The 24,120-nt window shown below is 45.6% G+C and overlaps 1 protein-coding gene across 1 annotated transcript; it reads left to right on the forward strand.

Moving 5' to 3' along the window:
* Window positions 1–79: 79 nt before the first annotated feature.
* On the forward strand, window positions 80–23,465 carry slc27a6 (solute carrier family 27 member 6). The gene is made up of 10 exons (XM_082157349.1): window positions 80–686; window positions 1,466–1,675; window positions 2,621–2,779; window positions 4,681–4,805; window positions 6,419–6,613; window positions 15,007–15,097; window positions 16,151–16,349; window positions 16,484–16,581; window positions 16,797–16,927; window positions 21,969–23,465. Exons 1-10 carry the CDS (start codon window positions 215–217, stop codon window positions 22,143–22,145), a joined length of 1,857 nt encoding a protein of 618 aa, XP_082013475.1. The 5' UTR covers window positions 80–214; the 3' UTR covers window positions 22,146–23,465.
* The last annotated feature ends 655 nt before the right edge of the window (window positions 23,466–24,120 follow it).

Consider the following 24,120-nt stretch of genomic DNA (forward strand, 5'->3'; position numbering starts at 1 on the left):
TAGTAGTAAGCTTGATAATCAGTGCCGAGCGCGTGGCCCCGACGACACGCCCATGGTTGTACAACAACAGTCACGTGACACCCTGAACATTGCATAAATTAGGATGACAGTGCTGTGCGACGTTTTATAACATCCATTAAACAACCCGACCCGAAGCAGTTTAACAATGTTAACGGTTAGACCACTTTGACCGAGTCAGGCTCATTTGTCAGAGATGTTGTCATGGATCGCGGCTCTGTTGACGGGAATCTTCTCCGCGCATCTCGCGCAGCGCTTGTGTTTTCCATACTTCTGGAAAGACGCCCTGTATTTAATGAAAGTCATACGGTACGGAGCGCGTCTGGAGAGCTACAAAAGCTCCTCGCGGGTCGTGACGGTCATAGACAGGTTTGTTCAACAAGCCCAGCGGATCCCTAAGAAAGCTTTTGTGGTTTATGAAGGAGTGACTTACACCTATGGAGAGCTGGAGGCGCGCAGCAACAGGGTCGCGCGCGTGTTCCAGGACGCGGTGGGGAAGGGAGACACGGTGGCGCTCCTCATGAGCAACGAGCCCGACTTCATCGCGGTTTGGTTCGGCTTCTGCAAACTGGGCTGTGCCGTGGCGTTCCTCAACACGATCATCAAGCCCAGGTCACTGCTGCACTGTCTGACCTGCTGTGGAGCCAAACTACTGGTGGTCGGAGCAGGTACACTCATTCCTGACACTTCTCAACCACACGACGACGATGCGCTAAATGTGTTACTTATGTAAGCGAACGAAATAACTAGATCTCTTATCATTAAAACAGGTGGTTTTTATTTCTTTGTTTTTTCCTAATGTATAAATATAAATTGGCAAACTTAAACGAATTAACAAAAAACATAAAACATGCTCGCAAAATAGCTAATAAGCGAATTGCTATAAAGAACGAAGGATGACAGATCCCCAGATTGACCTTTGACCCTTTAATCCTCGACCTATTACCCTGGTAACCTGTCTGCAGGTGCTGGACTGTTTTGTTTGAGTAGGCTTTGCTCGAGCTGTGCATTATAAACTTTCTCAATGTTAAAAAATTCACATTTAATCTATTATATAGCCTATATTTTATATAGTAACAATTACATGCAACTAACCATAAACCAACCTCTATTCCTAACCCAATAGTTAGTACATGTAGTTTACTATTATTACTTAGTACTGTATAATTACACTGAAACACAGACACCTGAAGATAAAGTTTAATCTGGTTTTATTACACTATTTAAAGGTATACAATGTATATAGGTAAAAAGTTATCTATAAATGGGTAAGCATTTATCATTTATAATATTGTGTCGTATTATTTATGATTAGTTTTTCGAACAGGTTGAGTATTATGTTGACATTTTTTTCGTTTATTTTATTTATTTTTTGCTCTTTTTTTGTTTCTTTCTTCTTTTAATAGTTTGAAATGAAGATTTTCATTGCTAGTGGTTGTTCTTGCAGATCTTCTAGACACTCTGGAGGAGATTCTCCCAGGTCTCCGTGAGGACGGTGTGTCAGTGTGGTGTTTGAGCGCAGCGAGCGCTCGTCCTGATGTGCACAGTCTGCTGGATCAGATCGAGAGCGCTTCACACGAGCCCGTCCCAGCCGAGCGCCGCTCCGTCACCTGCCTCAAAACCCCCACGCTCTACATCTTCACCTCAGGCACTACCGGTATGTGATGAGTTTCTCTTCATCTCGGTGGACATCTCTGTGTTTCTGGAGATCCCAAAGACCCTGATGAACAGGTTCAGTGTTCCCAAAGCCCTTGGCCGAGCCTGAAAGAGTATAACTTATACTACGCCCTAAAAGTATGTACTCTTTGTGTGAAGAAAAAGTACATACTTTTGAGTGTGTAGCAGAAGAGTAGGCAAGCTTTGGGACATACTACTTCGTCATCTTTAACGATTGCTCTCTGTTGCTTAGTTATGTGCCACCTGTCAATCATCCTGTCACCGTTAAAATCCTCCATTCAATCTAATTTAATTTCCTACCGTTTCGGAGAGAACTGTTGTTGCACGTTGATCTGCCAGTCGTGGGTCTTTCATGCGGAGACTCTCCTCATGTGTTTGCAATTTGAATATAATGATGCATTTAAAGGTTAATGGCTAAACGTATCTTTTCAAAAGTTCGCAGTGCTCCTGCAGATGCAATATAATGTAGAAAACACTGAATAAAATTTTTTTCGTCAGGTTAGATACTGATAATTAATCACTCAAACGCCTTTATCTAAACCTCTCTACATAAGCACCGCACATCCTCCATGTCTGTAGTTTTTTAAGACTTTTCACTCGTGTTTGTAGTTCTAACCGAATCCTCGTCCAGCGCGCGATGGGTTGTGGCCAATATTAGCCGTTAGCGTGCGCATCGATCTGCACTTCGGATTCTGCCTGGAGATAGTAGACCATCCGGGTATCTTAGGAACACTCATTTCAACATACTACAATTAGGGACGTACTTAATCTATTTTCGAATACTATTTAGGGTGGATAGTATGCGAATTGGGACGCAGCGTGGGACTACTGACTGGTGAAGATCCATGTTTTTCGAGTGTGGATTATGTTGTCATTACTGTATCCTCTACTCTTCTGTATTGTCATGGTGTGTTGTGTGTTGCAGGGCTGCCCAAAGCTGCAGTCATCACACACTTGCAGTCCCTGAAAGCGGCAGCTGGGTTTTGGGCGTACGGCGGGACAGGAAGTGATGTCATCTACACGCCGCTCCCCCTGTATCATAGTGCAGCCTCGCTCGTGGGCATCGGAGGGACCATTGAATTGGGTAATTCTCTTAATCAAACCTTTTAGTGAAAAAACTGTAGGGGATCGCAAACCTTGATGCTTTCTTGTGGTAATTAATGACACTCATGTCATCTAATCCAAACACAGACTGGGTCAAAGAATGTTTATGACTTGCTCCTCAAAGGTCACCCTAAAATTATCATGTCATGTCATTCTAAACCTGTATGCATTTCTTTCTAATCTGGAACAAAAGAAGATATTTAGAAAAATGTCTCAGTAAATTAATCATTAATAGATGACGATCTTATTCCTGAATGACAACGATTCTCCTGTGTATACATCGAGAAGATATATAAAACATATAAAAGAATAGCAGAGATCACACCACAACTGTAACGATAGAAATGATATCGCTGTTGATATTTCAGAACCATTTCTTCCAGCTGATGAACGATAAAAACATTGACAGCCAATCAGAATCCATCCTGCTTACAGAGCTCGAGCATTGAAGGCAACAGACGACAAAACTGCAGCATGCTTATAATAAACAGAATGATATTGTGTATTTATCTATAAGTTATCGCTCTTATCGTTCGTGTACACTGTTTAGTTACATTTTATCCCAAGTCAAGTCAAGTCAAGTCATCTTCATTTATATAGCGCTTTTAACAATGTAGATTGTTCCAAAGCAGCTTTACAGAGACACAAGGATAGTTTAAAGTAACAGAGATTGTTTTGGCTTTATAGCAGTTCTTGAATAAAGTTATTTTCCAGCTAAAGTTAGTTTGATTGATTCACTTCTGTCGCAACGATCATTAGTTATGAACTTAGGGGCCGCTAACACGACACCGTTCTAACAGGAAACTCTACACAGACTTTAAACGCGAGACCAGTGAGAACGCTGATGGCGTGCACATGCGCATTACCAGTTCAGTCTATTGGTATGCGCGTGTGAATATATGTGCGCAGGGTTGTAATTCCCTACAAACCAAGCCTTAAAAAAACTACTTGTCTGGCCTTAACATTTTGATACAGAATTGTATCACTTCGGGGGAGATACGCGAACCGCATTTTCCCGACAACGCTTTATCTGTAGAGTGGTAAAGGGATCCTCCATAAGGAGAAACTAGTTGGCACTTCAGCACCCCGCTATGACAGCGGGTCCAGGCGTTCATCAGATCTGGAGTGTGTGTGTGTGTGAGTGTGTGTCAAGGCGCAGGTCCTTCATCAGATCTGGATACAGCCTGGATCCGGTAGGCTGCGGGAACACCTCGGGATAAACAAAAACACTAGAATTAGCATAGATGCCATTCTTCTTATGATGTAACGAGTACATCAGGATTTATGGGAAGTATTCCCGGTTCCGGCTGACCTAATCTATGCAGCCTAACATTGAATTATAGAAGTCTATAATGTGTTATGTGTATATCCCAGATGATTCTCAGGGTTCTCCCTAGGTTTTTTTCTTTTTTTCTCCATTCTGTCACTGATGGAGTTTTGGTTCCTTGCCACTGTTGCCTTTGGATTTGGCTTGCTTAGTTGGGGACATTTAATATTTAACAATATTATTGATCTGCCTTACTTAGGGTGGACGGTGACGCAATTTTCTTCTAGAAACAAACTTTGTTGCATTATTTTCATGTTCTCACTGTGAAGCTGAAGTTGATACAATCTGTATTGTAAAAAGCGCTATATGAATAAAGGTGACTTGACTTGAGATGATCATAGAAATGCTTTCTTTTGACCTTGGATGACAAAGCTTATGTGACTTTGTGTGGTCATTCCTTAATTCCTTAATTCAGCCTTTAAATACAGACGATGCTTTGAGTACAAGAGCTGTCTAATGCTGCTAAAATATTTCCATTTTCTGCCCTTTCACCAAAACCGCACATCAGAATGAATGTTTAGTTTCATATCTGTCTCTGTGCTTTTGTCATTTAGGTGCCACCTGTGTCCTGAAGAAGAAGTTTTCTGCCTCTCAGTTCTGGAATGACTGCAGGAAACACAATGTCACCATATTCCAGTATATAGGAGAGCTTTGCCGATATCTGTGCAATCAGCCTGTGGTACAGTACCTCATTTCAATGGTTTCCTCATGTAAATCTGTGTGGGTATATGCAGGATGTGGGTAAATCTCAGAAAATGCTGCCCTTTTGCCTGATCATTTCAGCAAAAGTTGTATTTATAAAACAAATTTAATGCATGTTTGAATAAATCTGTCAAAAAAACAAGTTTTCATGACCGCCACTGTTTAAATGTGTAAATCAACAACAAATTGGAGTTATGTGATGAAAAACGTGGTATAAAAATTACACAACTCAGGTTGATTATTACATCTAAAAATATGTAGCAATTGAATTCGGACTCTGTTGTTAATTTTAACCCTGTTACAGTAAGTTTGACTTACTGTAGTTGATCCCTTTCCTGCGGTGTTTTCTGAGCATGACTCGTATGCATGTATGACCCTTTGTGTTGTTTTTGATGCTGTCTAGTTTCTGGTCATTCATTTTGACATTATAAATGCTTGGTTTTAGTTTGTGTGAATGAAAGTGCATATATTACGTAATCTCATAACAATAAGCCCCGCCACGGTCCTGTTGGTTCTTCATTATGCGTCACATGCGTATCATGGACCCAGGACTCCAGAAGGGTCCGTGCGCAGAAGCTCACTGCAGAGCGTGTGTGTCTTTGGTCACGCAGACAAACTCTGCAAAGAATGTATCCATGTGCTCTGCGAATCCATGAAAATGAACTTTTTGTTTTGTGTGGGGTTGTGTAGCGTTTTCATGGCTAACTGACAGACGGCTCTTTTGTTCATGTTTTTCATTCACGGTTCAGCGTGTCCCAGAGTCTGTCAAAGATCTCTTTGTGCCCGTCCTCTAATGGCCCGGACAGTCCGTACACCGATCTGCTAGCTAAGCAAACACACAAAACATCACAGTGACAGGCACGTAAGACCAGAAGTACATATTCTGCAGCAGGAACATCCACATACAGAGTGAGTTTGCAAAATGGCACAAGTCTCGTGTAAGAGCTGGAAATGTTGTTAGTCAGTCCATTGATGAGCTTTAACTGACAGCACACACATCCACGAGGCTGTTGTGAATATGGAGTGGTTCTGCTGGTCTGACTGGCTCGCATTGTTTACCCACACACACACGGTCTTACTGAGAAATGCAGCACTGCAGGATAAAAAATGTCAGAAAATGCAGGAAAAGACTTGCGTCGAAGGAGTGACCCGAGCCAGAGAGTGAGCTCTTTTGACATAAGAAATCACCCTAGCTAATTACACACTGTAATTCCCCCATTAATTACACACTGGACTCAATCCTCAAGTATGCCACTTTGCCGGTTTCTCTCAGGGCATCCAAGGCATCTCTGTAGTCTCCGACATGAACCTTCACCATGCAGAGTCTGTGTGATCTGTGTGCCTTAAATTATTGCATTGTTTAAATTAATAAATTTTTAGCTAACTGTGATTTGAATATGTACATATTGTGTATGGACCGTTACCTCTCATAACAGATCACTCTACATTGTAATGTGGACTCTGTAAAGCTGCTTTGAAACGATGTGTATTGTGAAAAGCGCTATACAAATAAATGTGAATGGAATTGAATTGATCGTGAAAAGCTTCGTCTTGATGTGCTTGGTGTGTGTGTGTGTGTCTGTCTGTTAGGCAGAGAATGAGAAGGATCACAGGGTGCTCATGGGTGTTGGGAACGGTCTCCGGCAGGATGTTTGGAGGGAGTTCCTCCGGCGTTTCGGGGAGATCCGCATGTGTGAGATCTACGGCTCCACCGAAGGAAACCTGTGCTTCATGAACCACGTCGGCAAGATCGGAGCCGTCGGACGCTCCAATTTCTTTTACAAGGTCAGTTCAGAAACTCTTCAATTCACCGTGGGCTTATGATTGTCAAGTTTAAAGGGCAATAAAAAGATAAGCAAGTCTTAGTAAATATTTAAACTAGATCTATAGGGGTGCGTCTCAACATCAAACATGGGATTGCGGCATAATTCATTTCTTGCATCTCTTTGCTTTGTTGTCAAAGACCCAGGGTCAGTGACCAGCAGAGCAGAGATATCATCTGTGTTGTGTGTTTAAGATGTTCTTGTTGAGTGTGTTTATTTGTTTTAATGCTATGTGCTGGTTCAGGCTGAAAATGAAAGTTTCTGTCTGAAGTTTTTCCTAAATTAAGCTCAAAGTAAAGGTTTTTACGCATACGCTAGTGTATGGTATAGTGCACATGTGCGCAGTCCAGTTTTTCTAAACAAGAGTACTCTGTATGCTCAGCTTAAGTTTTTAAGCACGTTGTTCCACAGTCAAAAAACAGAGACTGAACAAAAATGAATTACTGGAGATGCAACAAAAATACACACCCATGTTGATGAGTGCTTGTGTGAGGGGGTCAGGGGTACTCTTGTTCTGTATGGACATACGGTATTCATTTTATATGTGCAGGTCTTAAAAATGTCTTAAATTTAGTTTTCAAAATCCATTTGAAATCTTGGAGTTCAATTTAGTTTCAATTCAGTTTAAAATATTAAAAATTAAACCCGTGCAATTCACAAAGATTTTTGAGAACCTCAGAAAAAGAGTTGTTATTGCTCATCAGACTGGAAAAGGTTATAAAACCATCTCTAAAGACTCCACAAATCCACAGTCCGACAGATTGTGTTCAAATTGAGGAGATTTAAGACAATTGCTCCCTTCACCTGGAGTGGTCGACCAGCAAAGACCACTCTGAAAGCGAGACTGTAATAGTCCGTGAGGTCACAAAGGATCCACGGGTAACTTTTAACCTTCTAGTTGGCTGATGTTGATGATCATGAGTTCACCATCAGGAGAACATGGTGTGCATGGCCAAGTTGCAACATCTTCAAAAAGGACATTGCTGTCTGTCTGCAGTTTGCTAAAGATCAAGAGGACAAGCTGTTGGGAACATGTTTTGTGGACAAAGTATATATTTTTATCTCATTTGTTTGAGTGGGTTCTCTTTGTCTACTTTTAGGACTTTTGTGAACATCTGATATTTATGCAGAAATACAGAAAATACTAAAGGGTTTACAGACATTCAAGCACCACTGTATTGTATATACATTATATAAGTACTGGGACATTACACCAACAGGGACTGTAATGACATCACATTCTAGACACAGACATTAACATGGAGTTGGTCCCCCTTTTCAGTTATAACAGCTTCTAGCCTGGGAAAACCCAGACAACTTCCGGCAAATTGAGATTTGCTCTGCAAGTAGTCTGGCAAAGAGCTCATTCAAGGCCATTTCCATGCCGTAGAAATCGCGGCACCAATCAGAAACGTTGAGGTGGGCTTTACACGATGACGATCGCTCTGATTGGTTTTAGGTCTAGCCTATCCAATTGTGCCCAGAGGCATCTGAGCGACGTCCACTCCGTTGGTGAAGCGCACCAACTTTTAAATGCAGCATTATTATATTCAAATTGCAAACACATGAGGACAGTCTCCATGAAAGACCCACTGGCAGATGAACGTGCTACTACATTTCTCTCCGAAACGGTAGGAAATTAAATTAGATTTAATAGAGGATTTTAACTGTGACAAGATGATTGACAGGGCAGTTTACATGACGGGATGCACGCGACAGATCCGTCCGATAAAGATGACGAAGTAGTATGTCCAAAAGTTGCCTACTTTTTTGCTACACATTCAAAAGTAAATACATTTTCTTCACAAAAAGAGTACATACTTTTATGGCGTAATGTAACATAGGCGAATTGGGACGCAGCATATGGCTTTACACATGACGATCGCTCTGATTGGTTTTTGGAGTTTTAGGTCTATCCAATTGCGCCGAGAGGCATTTGAGCGACGTCCGTTGGTGACGCCCCTTTGGAAATGATTTGTCTATGGAGCTTTGCCAGACCATAACAATAGGTTACTGTCGTAACCCCGGTTCTCTGAAACATCGAGTGGAGAGATCCACCTATGGGAAGGGCATCCGGTACCTGACCTCTGTAGAAGCATCCAATTGCACCAAGTCTGGTTAACAGACAGAAGCGCGCAGCCAATGCCCGGTAAGGCCAAACCCCCTTACCTAAGGCATATATACCCCAATGCGCGCTCATGTACCTCAGTAAGTATATTCGCTTCTCGTGCAGCAAGCGGGGCAAAGCTGGTGGATCTCTCCACTCGATGTTTCAGAGAACCGGGGTTACGACAGTAACCTATTGTTCTCTTTCATCTTCTCGTTTCGAGATCCACCTATGGGAGACCTGGACAGCTCCCCGATTGCCCAATACACCTACAGTGAAATTCTGCAACCAGAGAAGGACGGTCACCTCCGAGAGGTGGTGCCTGACACGTCCTAAAAGAAAAACATGACCCTGCCAGCATAACGCCACGCTGACTGCAGTGGACAAGCAGAGCATGCACCATGCATGAGACACATACATGAGAATAGCCCCCCATTACCAATGCACATAGCTAAACCCAAGAAGGAATGCAAGTGTTTGGTGACTGGAATGAACATGACTGGCCCGCCCGTTCACTCCTTGTTGGATACCCAACGGAGCTTGAGGGAAAGGGTTAAGAGGACCCTACCCCTAGGACCGAGTGTGCCACCGAGGTTCTAGTGACATCTAACTGGTAGTAACGCACGAAGGTATGAGGAGAGGCCCAGCTGGCAGCGGAGCAGACGTCCTGCAGTGACACTCCCCTGAACAAAGCCCAAGAGGTGGCTAAGCCTCTTGTGGAATGAGCTCTGATGCCCTCTGGGGGCTGCACTCCCTTCGCTTCATACGCCATAGTTATCGCATCCACAAGCCAATGTGAGAGGCGTTGCTTCGAAATGGGACTCCCCCTGTGCGGAGGAGCCCATGAAACAAAGAGCTGGTCGCTCTTACGGAAAGCACTGGTCCTGGTCATATATGCTCGCAGAGCACGGACGGGACACAGAGCATTCAGCCTCTGATCCTCCGGGGAAGCGAAGGGTGGAGGGTGAAAAGCGGACAGCTCCAAAACCTCCGACGTGAACGCAGGGAAGCATTTCGGCATGAAGGCCGGGTTAGGCTTAAGAGAAACCTTATCTCCACTTAGGGAGAATTTAGCGCACGAGGAATGAACCGAGAGTGCGTGTAGCTCACTGACCCGTTTAGCAGATGCCAAGGCCAAGAGCAAAGCTGTCTTGAGGGACAGCAGCTTAAGGGAGATACTCCCCAGCGGCTCAAAGGGATGTAGAGACAGCGCTTCCAGCACCATGGAGAGGTCCCACTCCGGAACAAATCTCCTGGTGACCGGTAAAGAGCGGCGTGCACCCTTCATAAACCTGCGGATTAGAGGGTGCTGCCCAACCGACGAGCCCTCAAAACCCACATGGCAGGCTGAAATCGCAGCCAGATAGACCTTAATAGTGGAAAAGGACCTGCCCTTCTCCATGAGGTCCTGCAGGAAACACAGAATATCGGGCACCGAGCACTGATAAGATGTGAGACCACGCCCATCACACCACCCCTCGAACACTTGCCACTTACCACCATACAGGGATCGCGTGGACGCGGCCCTGGCATTCTGGATCGTGGCAATTACACGCGGCGGGAGCCCCAGTGCATTTAGGTTCGTCCTCTCACGGGCCAGGCCCAGAGAGCCACCCTGTCCGGGTGGGGGTGGTAAATCTCCCCGTTGGCTTGGGACAACAGGTCCGTGCGAGGGGGGAGGCGCCATGGCTCGGCGTATAACAGAGGGATTATCTCTGCCAGCCACGGGGATTTGGGCCACCTGGGTGCTATCAGAATAAGAGACAGGCCATGCTCCCTCACCCTGGCCAGTGTAGGAATTATAAGGCACAGGGGAGGAAAAGCATACAGCAGCACTTTGGGCCATGGGTGGGCCAGTGCGTCCGCCCCGAGGGGCGCGTCCACGTCCTTTAGCGAGAAGAACATAGGACAATGGTGGTTTTCGCGCGAGGCGAATAGATCTACGGCTGCCTGTCCGAATCTCGCCCATAAAATCTCCACTATCTGCGGGTGAAGACGCCAATCCCTGTAGATTGGGTTTCCCCTCGATAGCAGATCCGCGCCTCTGTTCAGAATGCCCGGAACATGAGTCGCGCGTAATGACAGAAACACCCGTCTGCTCCACACCAAAAGCTTGTACGCTAGAGCGTGGAGTTTCGACGAGCGCATGCCGCCCTGACGGTTGATATAAGCCACTGCCGTGGTATTGTCGCACCGTACTAGAACGTGATGTCCCTGCAGGCGAGGCAGAAAATGATTTAGAGCTTTCCAGATGGTCAGGAGCTCTAAATAATTTATGTGCGCTGAACGTAGTCTGCTCGGCCACAGACCGTTCACCGTTCTACCTTCCTGGGTGGCTCCCCAGCCTGTTAAGGACGCATCTGTCGTCACAACTTTCCGCATCGTAACCGTCCCGAGGGGGGTTCCCCGTGCGTAAAAGTCCTCGCTCTCCCAATGACGCAGGGCCGCCGAGCAGGCGCGCGTCACCGTAACTGAGCGGCAGAGATCGTGAATCGGGCTGAAATGTAGTGACAAAACCCATTTCGTGAACGCTCTCATTCTCAGTAGACCCAATGGCACCACCTGGATAGATGAAGCCATGAGACCCTGCAGCCTGAGGCATGTACGGTATTGTACTCTCGCCCCTTCTCTGAAACGAGACAGACAGTCCATCAGAGAGCGAACGCGCTCTTGAGAGAGACGCGCTCGCATGGAGACTGAGCTCAATTCCAAGCCCAGGAAAATGACATTCTGACTGGGAGTCAGATTGCTCTTCCTCATATTCACATTGAAACCGAGGGATGTGATGTGCGCGAGTACCCGGGTGGTGTCCCGCGACACACTCTCCTTCGATTCGGCTATGATGAGCCAATCGTCTATGTACGTCAGAATTCTCAGCCCTGATAGTCTCAGGGGCGTCAAACCCGCTTCCGCACATAAACAGAACGTTCGGGGACTCAAACTGAGCCCGAACGGCAGAACTGTAAATTCGTAACATGTGCCTTGGTAGGCGAAACGAAGATACTTCCTGTGTGGGGGGTAAATGCTTACGTGAAAGAAAGCGTCTCTCAGATCGACTGATGTGAACCAGTCGTTCTGTTTTATGGCGCGGGCGAGAGAGCCTTGTGTCAACATTCTGAACTTGTATTTCCTCAAGTGCTTGTTCAACACTCGAAGATCCAATATGGGGCGGGGTGGGCCGCATTTCTTTGGAACAAGGAAATACCGGGAATAAAAACCCTGGTTTACCAGATTGGGTGGTACCCTCTGAATCGCTCCCTTGCTTAGAAGAGAGGAGATTTCCTCTTTCAGAATGTGTGCGGCGTTTTCCTCTGTGTGAGAAGAGAGAACACCGTTGAAATGTGGAGGTCTCATTGCAAACTGCAGCCTGTAACCCTTGGTTACGGTACGCAACACCCACTCGGGAGCTGAAATGGCCTGCCAAGCCGCTTCGTGGCTCACGAGCGCCCCCGCTCGGGCTGGAGCGGAGCTGTGAGCATCCAGCTGGTTTGTCAATGATGCAATGCCGCCATCCAGTGGGCACACTGGGGGCGGCATGCATGGATTCGGAGGAATTTCCTCTTTCTGCAATGAGATGGGATCTCTCTGCAGAGAGGGGATTTCCCTCCGAAACGAATTTATGTGATTCGTGTTTTTTTGAATTGTGTGTTTTTTTTGCTGGACATGCACTTGGGCCGAAGCCTTTATTGAAAACGTGAGGGGAACAGAGGGCGAGTGGTGCTTTGGTGCCACTACACATGAACGTAACCTCACAGAGTGCCCCCTGAACGTGGGGGGAAAACACACACTTGCACCCGCGAACTGGGCAGTCTCGCGGCGCGGTGAGCCGAGGGCACCCCTGGGTCTTTTCGACGGGGGTCCTGAACAAAGAGGGGAGTCCGACGGGTTTGTGACCCGCAACTGCAGACTCGAAGCCCCCATCGGAAGAACGTCAGGCAGGCCGCTTACGTTTCGAGTCGGTAGAAGTGGGGTTAGCCTGTCTCCCGGCCGCGGCCGCGGGGGGATTAGACTTTCCCCAGCGCTTGGCCGGCGCTGGGGCTTGCTGCCGTGGTGGAGGGATGCTGCGGGGTTTTTCCTTGCCCTGAACAAACTGTCGACCTATGGCAGGTGGGTTAGGCCCACGCGCAGGGGGCACCTGGCGTGGGGCAGCCCTCCTGGGAAGGCACAGCTTAAACGCCTCATCTTCTTTCTTTTTATCATCGCACCGTTGTTGCATCAGTGCGACGGCGGGACCGAATAGAGCCCGGCCGGGCTCCACCGGCGCGCCTGCGATGCGCCGCTTCTCGCTGTCTGGCAGTCCTGACAGATTGAGCCACAGCGCGCGCTCTCCCACTACGGAAAGCGCCATGGAGCGCCCGCAAGCTTGGACGGCCTGCCGGGCGTTACGGAGAACGAGGTCGTTCACCGTGAGGATTTCCTTCCAGAGGGTATCCGAAGGATTTCCTTTCGCCAGCTGCTGTCCTAGTTCCTCGAGAATCTCCGCCTGGTAGGCGGAGAGGAGGGAAGAAACGTTCAGCGCCCTGACAGCCACGGCCGAAGATTTATACGTGGCTTGGTGAATGGAAGCAGCAAAACGGTCCATCTTGTTAGGCAGGACCGGCTTAGGCGGGGCGAGTAGCCCACCCTGAGCGGGGTTAAGGTGTCTGGCGATGGACGGCTCGACAGCGGGGGGGTCGCCCATACCGTGAGCCGCCATATCCTTAGCCTCGAGTCCCGAGAGACCGTGTCTGAAGTCGAGCGGGTCGCTCCAGTACGTTCTCATGTGCTTAGCGCACGCCGGGAGGATGGGGAAGAGTTGTTTCCTCGGGCCGGGAGGGGGTCCCAGCACTTTCCCATCATAAATGTCCCTCTCCTGGTCGGTGACGTTCTGGGGAGTTGGCCGCTCGCTCACACACTTCCAGGAGAACGGCTTGTGGTAAAGCCGTGTGGGCCGTGCTAGCCTGGGGAACACCGGAGGGCGGGATGGCCTCCTCGTCCTCGGAGACCCCAAGGATAGCCGCATCATCCTCCTCGCCAGAACCGGCCGGTTCGTGGACGAGAGCGAGGCCGCCCTCCTCGAAGATGTCCTCTTCGGGGAAGGCGGGATTGGGCTGGTCAGCCCAAACGAACTGAGTCGCGCCCCGGGAGGCCCCCGGTAGCGCGTCATCACCGTGTCCTCCGTCCGAGTCCGAAGTTAGGGAGAGCTCGGCGCACTGTGTCACAGCTACCTTAAAACGGCGCTTCAGCAGCTTCCTCGGCAGCCTTAGACAAAGGCTGCAATTCTCAGGATACTCCAAGGCTTCGCGAGCATGCTTCGGACCCAAGCAAACCACGCACAGCTGGTGAAGGTCCTTCGCGGCAATAAGGGCTCCACACGCGGCCGGGCAGGCCCGTGATAGGGAGTCCCCCGACGAGGCGGCAGGCTTGGACAGCGACATATCCGCAAAAAAGCTGGAGAAATCCGTGGCGGGCAGCCGTAATAGGAGGAAAACGGAGATGGAGAGCGTGGGCGGCTCCGAATGCAACGCAGCAACAGTTGAAAACACGACTGTCACGTCCGGCGGAGGCTGATCGAGTCGATATGTCCTCCTGCAGACACGCGGTGAGCAGTGTGTAAATTTTCACTGAGCTGAGTAATACAGAGATCGCGAGAAGCGAATGACAACTGAGGTACATGAGCGCGCATTGGGGTATATATGCCTTAGGTAAGGGGGTTTGGCCTTACCGGGCATTGGCTGCGCGCTTCTGTCTGTTAACCAGACTTGGTGCAATTGGATGCTTCTACAGAGGTCAGGTACCGGATGCCCTTCCCATAGGTGGATCTCGAAACGAGATGATGAAAGAGAACTCAGTTACTACTGAGAATGGTCTGGTTTTAACCAGGCTAAACAGCTTCCACTCTTCTGTGAAAGCTTTTCACAAGTTTTTAGTGTTTCTGTGGGAATGTTTGCCCAGTCATCCAGTAGAGCATCAGTGAGGTCAGACATTGATGATGGATGAGAAGGCCTGGCTCGCAATCTCCCAGTTCATCCCAAAGGTGTTGGTCGGGGTTGAGGTCAGGTCTCTGTGTGGGTCACCCAGACTCCAAACTCAAAATACCAAACCAATACCAAACTCACCCAGCCATGTCTTTATTCACTTTGTTTTGTGCGTTCACGCTGAAGGTTGTGCTTGTTCATATCAGTCTCACCTGTTTGAATGATCATCCAGCTGATATTTCTCCATAGGATCATGCTGTCTGAAACGCAGTGTTTTGTTTGTTTTTGCAGTTGATTTTTAAGTATGATCTGGTGAAGTATGACCTGATCAGAGATGAGCCTGCGAGAGACCACAATGGATTCTGCCAGCATGTTCAGAAAGGTGAGAGCATCTGAAACGTTCAGATTCAGCCCAGCCAGTATAATGTACTGACAAAACATTATTTTTGCTTTTTACACCTTTGGTTTGGAGGTCTGCACAGGCTTTAAACTGAAGCTTGAACTTTACCAATACCAAGATCATCTGACCCAAGCCTTCTGCTGTTAAATTTAAAGACCAAACCTGACCCGAACCCGAAATTGCTTTCTCACAACACATAACTTTTCACAATATACTGTATTTCAGGATTGCACGCAACAGTCAGTATAGAAAAATGAAGAAAAACAACAACAACCCCAGCTTCATCATGGCAAGGAACTGCCTCAGCACACGAGCAAAAGAGAAAAACACATACTTGCAGCAGTATTAAACTTTCCTGGGTTACCAACAGGTGTAATTTAACAGTCACATAAATCTCTCTTGGAACTTGAACTTCTTCAAAACAGAGTTTCAGAAATGATTGCCAACTGTTTACACAAACTTCTCCCTATCAATGTGAAGGAATGAAGAATTGTGAAGGAAGAGAACTGCATTGACAGCTGATGGTATCAGTCGCTTTGGATAAAATCTGTAAAAAAAAAGTCTTCTAAATTAATAAAATGTAAATGGTTTCAGCACTTCAAATGATTCAGTGAGAGAGGTCCAGTGTTGTTCTGATAATTTGCAGAACAATGGTAAATGTGAACACACCTTTCCAAATCATGTCCAGTCAATTGAATTTGCCCCAGTAGAGTCCAGTCTAAGTGTAGAAACATCTCAGAGATGCACCTGAGCTAAACTGCAGGTGTTCGGGTCAGAATATCTATGTCAGTGATATTTCAGTTTTAAGAGCAAACTTTTTTTCCCTATTAAATGTGTAAAGTTATCAAAGAATCTCCAGGGCAGGTTTGAGAAAAGATTATTTTTTTTTTTTTATAAAAGCCGGGTTATTTTGCAATGTTGACTGGCTCATTAGACATGATCACATAATCACTGAAATATGTATAATAATTCTGTAAATAAACACACAATGACTTGTGTTTTCTGTTAACGTGGTGTTTGTATGTTGATGATCAGGTGAGACGGGGCTGCTGCTGTCGAAGATCTGCAGTCAGAGTCCGTTCTTCGGATACGCTGGAAACAAACAGCTGACAGAGAAGAAGATCCTGCGAAACGTGTTTGTCAAAGGAGACGCTTACTTCAACACTGGAGACCTGATGGCTGAGGACGAGGACAACTTCATCTGCTTCAAAGACAGAGTGGGAGACACTTTCAGGTAGAGAGGAGCACACGACCTCGAAGGCCTGTCGTCACCATGATGAAATATTTGTGATCAAGCATGTATGCATATGAGCATGGTCTTATTGATGAAATGAAACTATAAATTTTGCACGCTGCCGTTGTTTGCAGATGGAAGGGTGAAAATGTGGCGACCACTGAGGTGACAGAGATACTGGGACTGGTAGATTTTATTCAGGAAGTCAATGTGTATGGAGTCCAGGTGCCAGGTACTGTAGACTTCACATGAGCCAAAACCCTTATTTTAGCTATTTTAGCTATTACGTGTTTAACATTTTTTTTAACTAAATCACTCAGCCATACTGAAACATTAGAATGTTAATGTCTGTTAGATTGTTTGTATATGTTTTTTTAATGCTTTGACTCTGTTTAATCTGAAGCTATTTAATCGTAAGATAAAGAGCATCTGGGTTTCTGTGTGCAGGAAATGAGGGTCGTGCTGGAATGGCTGCAGTGATTGTGAGGCCCGAGTGCACGTTTGATGGAAAGAAACTGTTCAATATTGTCCTCAAAGAGCTGCCATCATATGCTAGACCTCTCTTCATTCGACTGCAGGTACAAAACAAACACTAACCTGTGTGTGTGTGCGTGTGTGCGCGTGTGCGCGTGCGTGTGTGTGCGCAGGTTTAGGTGTAAGGTTAGTGTAAGGGGAGGAAATATACAGTTTGTACAGTATAAAAACCATTATAACTGTGACTGTGTGAGTGTGACTGTGTGAGTGTGACTGTGTGAGTGTGACTGTGTGAGTCTCACTGTGTGACTGTGTGAGTGTGACTGTGTGAGTGTGACTGTGAGTGTGACTGTGTGAGTATGACTGTGTGACTGTGTAAGTGTGACTGTGTGAGTGTGACTGTGTGAGTATGACTGTGTGAGTCTCACTGTGTGACTGTGTGAGTGTGACTGTGTGAGTATGACTGTGTGAGTCTCACTGTGTGACTGTGTGAGTGAGACTGTGTGAGTGTGACTGTGTGAGTGTGACTGTGTGACTGTGTGAGTGTGACTGTGTGAGTGTGACTGTGTGAGTGTGACTGTGTGCCTGTGTGAGTGTGACTGTGTGAGTATGACTGTGTGACTTTGTGACTGTGTGAGTGTGTGACTGTGTGAGTGTGACTGTGTGTGACTGTGTGAGTGTGACTGTGTGAGTGTGACTGTGTGAGTGTGACTGTGTGAGTGTGACTGTGTGAGTATGACTGTGTGAGTCTCACTGTGTGACTGTGTGAGTATGCCTGTGTGACTGTGAGTATGCCTGTGTGACTGTGTGAGTGTGACTGTGTGAGTATGACTGTGTGAGTATGCCTGTGTGACTGTGTGAGTGTCACTGTGTGAGTCTCACTGTGTGACTGTGTGAGTGTGAGTGTGTTAGTGGTGCAACGGATCATCATTGATCCGTGATCCGTTCGGATCAATATCTTCGGTTCGGCACTCACGTGATCCGCGGATTGATTTATGAAAAAAAAGTTGTGCGCATGTTCAGTCCACACACAGCGTGGTCATGGCGAGCGTTATGAACCGTAGAGAGCGTGACGCCTCATTCGCGCCGCAAAACCTCCAGACGTGCGTAAACGCGTCTGACTTCACATTGAAATCACTCGCGCCAGACGCTCTATTCGCGTTTGGTGTGAACGCAGCATGGTTGACGGCGAGAGAGAGAGAGAGAAAGAGTGCCTGCGAGTGCGAGCGAGCAAGGTAATACGTTGTCAAATATGTTTAAACTTAAATGAACTACATATACAAGTAGTTATGTCTCTTTGTATTAATTTGTCCTGTTATTGACATAGGCCTAATGCGCGTCATTGACAAAATGCGCAACCAGATGTTCGAATAATTCGAATATGTGTTTTTTAGAGGGAATATTCGAACGTCATTTCTTAGCAATTTTGACAGCCCTATATGACAGTGGAAACACATCAAGCATTGGTCCATGTTTAAAGGAAGGAGATGCCTTTTTATGTTGCACTTTAAGTTGTTTTTCATTAATTATGTTAAAAAGAAGATATTATGCCTTGTGCACTTTAAGTTGATTTTATATATTTTAATTTAATAATTTAAAAGTGATAATAATTTTTTTATTTTTTTTTGCTGATCCGAAAAATGATCCGATCCGTGACTCTGATCCGAGAAACGATCCGAACCGTGAGTTTTTTGATCCGTTGCACCCCTAGAGTGTGTATGACTGTGTGAGTGTGACTGTATGACTGTGAGTGTGACTTTTTGAGTGTGACTGTGTGAGTGAGTGTATGACTGAGTGTATGACTGTGAGTGTGTGAGTCTCACTGTGTGACCGTGTGAGTATGCCTGTGTGACTGTGTGAGTGTGACTGTGTGAGTATGCCTGTGTGACTGTGTGAGTGTGACTGTGTGAGTATGACTGTGTGACTGTGTGAGTATGACTGTGTGACTGTGTGAGTATGACTGTGTGACTGTGTGAGTATGACTGTGTGAGTCTCACTGTGTGAGTGTGACTGTGTGAGTATGACTGTGTGAGTATGACTGTGTGAGTCTCACTGTGTGACTGTGAGTGTGTGAGTGTGACTGTGTATGACTGTGAGTGTGACTTTTTGAGTGTGACTGTGAGTGAGTGAGTGTATGACTGAGTGTATGACTGTGAGTGTGTGAGTCTCACTGTGTGACTGTGTGAGTATGACTGTGTGAGTCTCACTGTGTGACTGTGTGAGTCTGACTGTGTGAGTATGACTGTGTGAGTCTCACTGTGTGACTGTGTGAGTCTGACTGTGTGACTGTGTGAGTATGACTGTGTGACTGTGTGAGTATGACTGTGTGAGTATGACTGTGTGAGTATGACTGTGTGAGTCTCACTGTGTGAGTCTCACTGTGTGACTGTGACTGTGTATGACTGTGAGTGTGACTTTTTGAGTGTGACTGTGTGAGTGAGTGTATGACTGTGAGTGTGTGAGTCTCACTGTGTGACCGTGTGAGTATGCCTGTGTGACTGTGTGAGTATGACTGTGTGAGTCTCACTGTGTGACTGTGTGAGTCTGACTGTGTGACTGTGTGAGTATGACTGTATGACTGTGTGAGTGTGACTGTGTGAGACTGTGTGAGTGTGACTGTGTATGACTGTGTGAGTGTGACTGTGTGAGTGTGACTGTGTGAGTGTGACTGTGTGAGTGTGACTGTGTGAGTATGCCTGTGTGACTGTGTGAGTGTGAGTGTGACTGTGTGAGTATGACTGTGACTGTGTGAGTATGACTGTGTGAGTATGCCTGTGTGACTGTGTGAGTGTGTATGACTGTGTGACTGTGTGAGTGTGACTGTGTGAGTGTGACTGTGTATGACTGTGTGACTGTGTGAGTGTGACTGTGTATGACTGTGTGAGTGTGACTGTGTGAGTGTGACTGTGTGAGTGTGACTGTGTGAGTATGCCTGTGTGACTGTGTGAGTGTGACTGTGTGAGTATGACTGTGACTGTGTGAGTATGACTGTGTGAGTATGCCTGTGTGACTGTGTGAGTGTCACTGTGTGAGTCTCACTGTGTGACTGTGTGAGTGTGTATGACTGTGTGAGTGTGACTGTGTGAGTGTAACTGTGTATGACTGTGAGTGTGACTTTTTGAGTGTGAGTGAGTGTATGACTGAGTGTATGACTGTGAGTGTGTGAGTCTCACTGTGTGACCGTGTGAGTATGCCTGTGTGACTGTGTGAGTATGACTGTGTGAGTATGCCTGTGTGACTGTGTGAGTGTGACTGTGTGAGTGTGACTGTGTGAGTATGACTGTGACTGTGTGAGTATGACTGTGTGAGTATGCCTGTGTGACTGTGTGAGTGTCACTGTGTGAGTCTCACTGTGTGAGTGTGTATGACTGTGTGACTGTGTGAGTGTGACTGTGTGAGTGTGACTGTGTATGACTGTGAGTGTGACTTTTTGAGTGTGACTGTGTGAGTGAGTGTATGACTGAGTGTATGACTGTGAGTGTGTGAGTCTCACTGTGTGACCGTGTGAGTATGCCTGTGTGACTGTGTGAGTATGACTGTGTGACTGTGAGTATGACTGTGTGAGTGTGACTGTGAGTATGACTGTGTGAGTCTCACTGTGTGACTGTGTGAGTATGACTGTGAGTGTGACTGTGTGAGTATGACTGTGTGAGTCTCACTGTGTGACTGTGTGAGTATGACTGTGTGAGTCTCACTGTGTGACTGTGAGTCTGACTGTGTGACTGTGACTGAGTGTGTGACTGTGACTGAGTGTGTGACTGTGACTGAGTGAGTGAGTATGACTGTGTGAGTGTGAGTGAGTGTGACTGTGACTGAGTGAGTATGACTGTGTGAGTCTCACTGTGTGACTGTGAGTATGACTGTGTGACTGTGTGACTGTATGAGTATGACTGAGTCTGTCTGTCTGTGTGTGTGTGTGTGTGTGTGTGTGTGTGTGTGTGTGTGTGTGTGTGTGTGTGTGTGTGTGTGTGTGTGTGTGTGTGTGTGTGTGTGACTGTGTGTGTGTGTGTGTGTCTGACTGTGTGAGTGTGTGAGTCTGACTGTGTGAGTGTGACTGTATGAGTATGTCTGAGTCTGTCTGTGTGAGTGTGTGTGTCTGACTGTGTGAGTGTGTGAGTATGACTGAGTCTGTCTGTGTGACTGTGTGAGTCTGACTGTGTGAGTCTCACTGTGTGAGTGTGACTGAGTGAGTGAGTGAGTGAGTGAGTGTATGACTGTGAGTGTGACTGTGTGAGTGTGACTGAGTGTATGACCGTGTGTATGAGTGTATGAGTCTGACTGTGTGAGTCTGACTGTGTGGCTGTGACTGTGTGAGTGTGACTGTGTGAGTGTGACTGTGTGAGTGTGACTGTGTGAGTGTGACTGTGTGAGTGTGACTGTGTGAGTGTGACTGTGTGAGTGTGACTGTGAGTGTGACTGTGTGAGTGTGACTGTGTGAGTGTGTGAGTTTGACTATGTGACTGTGTGAGTGTGACTGTGTGAGTGTGACAGCCTATAGGCTCCTATTACTAACGTGCTCTTTAAATAACAAAAAAAATAATGCGCCATTGACTTTAGACCAGGTTTCAGTCGGTCAATGGCTCAGTCTCTTTCAGTTCCTCAAAATAGCAACGCTTCAACAATGTGCCTGAACACACACCTCGTCTTCAGACCAGAAGCCCATGGGCACACAAATGGACGCAAATGCATTTTCTATTTAAACAACGTGGCACAGGACGTGAAAATGAAAACTGCGTCAGGCTGTAACTAGAAAAAAACACTTGCTTTGACTGTTTGAGTTTGACTGTGTGATAATCAGTGTTGTCATTTTGGGAAAGTATGTTTATTAAAATATAATAAAACACACTGATTTACATTAAAAACAAAGGTATTAAGGTAGATTTGAAGAGAAAATATTGTTTTCTTACACCTATAGTACACTGAACTGTGTTAAAATCTCAGAAAATGTTGTTTCATGACCCTTTAATACCGCGTGGAAACAGGACCTTTTAGACGTCTAGATTGGAACTTCTGGACTTTCTCTTGTACCCAATCAGTTTCATTATGTACAGTACTGTAGCTGCACTTCGTCACAATCATGTCCACATCTGCCTTCAGGACTGAGGCGTTCTCATGCTCAGTGTGTCATGTGGTTTGCGTCTGTAGGAGTCTATGGAGATGACCAGCACGTTCAAGCAGCAGAAGTTCAGTCTGGTGGAGAGCGGCTTCAACCCGTCCAGCATCAGCGACCCGCTCTTCTTCCTGGACTACACAGAGAAGAGCTACATTCCCCTCACCAGCTCTGTCTATGATAGTATATTAAACGCTCAGAAGAAAGTCTAGCGCGAGCCCTTGACAGCACCTCGATACCTTAGAGAAGTGATTTAGCCGTGCTGCCGCTGAGGGACTCGCCGGCTCTTTGTAACGCTGTATATTTGATCAGCTTCCATAGTGAATTATTGATCAGAGCTGCAGACCGTGTCATTCAGTGAATGTAGAGTTAGTAGATATATAAGAGGGTAATGATGATATGCTCCGAGTGGACATGAGCAAACAGTTGTGTGTGTGTGCTGATATCGACACAGGAAGTGCACAAAGACCTTGAGACATGGAACAGGCCATCTGGCTAATATAGTTGTGCGTGTGTGCGTGAATGTGTGAGTGTGTGAGAAAAGCTTTTATAGTTGGTGACTGTAAAGATTGTTCCAAACAGACACTTTCACATATCGCTTTAGTGTGTGTCATATGAGCACATCAAACTTTAACGTCCCACAATGCAACTCAATCCCAGTGACATTTAAATGGTTACAGTTGAATTTACAGTAAATTATGTAAAAAGGAATTCCAAACCAAATTCAGCACTTATGATCGTGTTCGGTCTTCCTGATGATTTATGAAGCGAGTCACTCAGTCATACACTGTTCTGACATCAGTCTTGAGTGGCTGTGTGTGTTTGAGTTATTTTAATAAAACCGGCCATCTTTGTACATGTTGATGTGTAATGTTATAATTATGTGTAATGCATACACATGCACTGTGAATACTTCAAATACACAGACTAAGTCTGACTGTGACTCGAACTGTATTTTTTTTTTTTTTTTTTTTTTTTTTGCTATAGTTCTGAGCATCATAGAAAGTGAAGATTTTCTTCTTTTTGGTTGATTATTATTTAGTTTTAGTCTTGTTAAACAGGGCACTTGAAACATTTGAGATTCACTGTGAATTATATTTAAAAAAATGTTTTCTTCACTTACTGAAGTGAAAAATATATGCAATGATGTCAATCAGTTTTATTAACCTAATTATGTTATAATAAATGACAATTTTGTTTACATGTATTCACGTTTTCACTGTATGGTGAAAAGCATGTCAGAAACCAATGCAGGAAAAAGACTCATTTCAAACGTGAAATGGTTTTGCTCACATTTCTTTATCAAGAGAAAGGTAGGACTGAATTTGAAGTCAGAGTCCTTCAGCACATGCTACCTCTTCAATAGACTGTGACTGGAAAGTATATATCATCATCTATGAGCTGATTTAGAATGATGCCATGATACTGAGAAAGAAAGCCATGTCAGGACTATATTGTATGTAATTTTAACATTGACTATGTTTGCAAGCATTTCACTTCATAATAAAATTGATAATGAATTATAAATTTTATCATTTGGGTTTCCATTCCATCACTAGCCAGAGACCGTTGCCAGATACTCATGTTCACAAAGTGCCTCAGTCAAACTAATGCTTTCACTTTGAGACTGCAGGTTCACTGCAGATTTATAATACTCAGAGAAAATACTCAGCAATGGTGAGTTGTTGACTGATGAATTTGCACATGGTTTGTCTTAAAGCATATTAAAAACACAACGTAGGCATATAAACAATATTGAACACTTGCTGTTCACCACAGAGGGTCTTTCAGTCCAGGTTTTACACACCCTGAAGAGAATCATAAGACACTCAGAGGACTTTTGGGGGGATGACAACAAGTTTGATAAATGCTCAATTTAAAAGTCAAGCAGGAAGTAATGATTGTTTAAGCAAGGATGATTTTAAAGAGATGTCGCTTTCATTTAAGAGGGGGCCTTTTGAGTCATTTTAACGAATCGCTTCGTTCGTTTCAATGATTCATTACAAAGATTCGATTGATTTCAGCCATCACTGAACGTTAATGCACTTTGTTTGTACTTCTAACATGCTTCAACCAACACATTACAGGTATATACCACAGACCAGCCTTTATACCACAGTTCCTGTGCCAATTCCCTGTGTTCAGTTGAATCACTTCACAAACAGAAAAACACAGAGAGGAATGGAG

This window comes from Leuciscus leuciscus (genome assembly GCF_965113295.1).
Source record: "Leuciscus leuciscus genome assembly, chromosome: 24".
Taxonomy (NCBI): domain Eukaryota; kingdom Metazoa; phylum Chordata; class Actinopteri; order Cypriniformes; family Leuciscidae; genus Leuciscus; species Leuciscus leuciscus.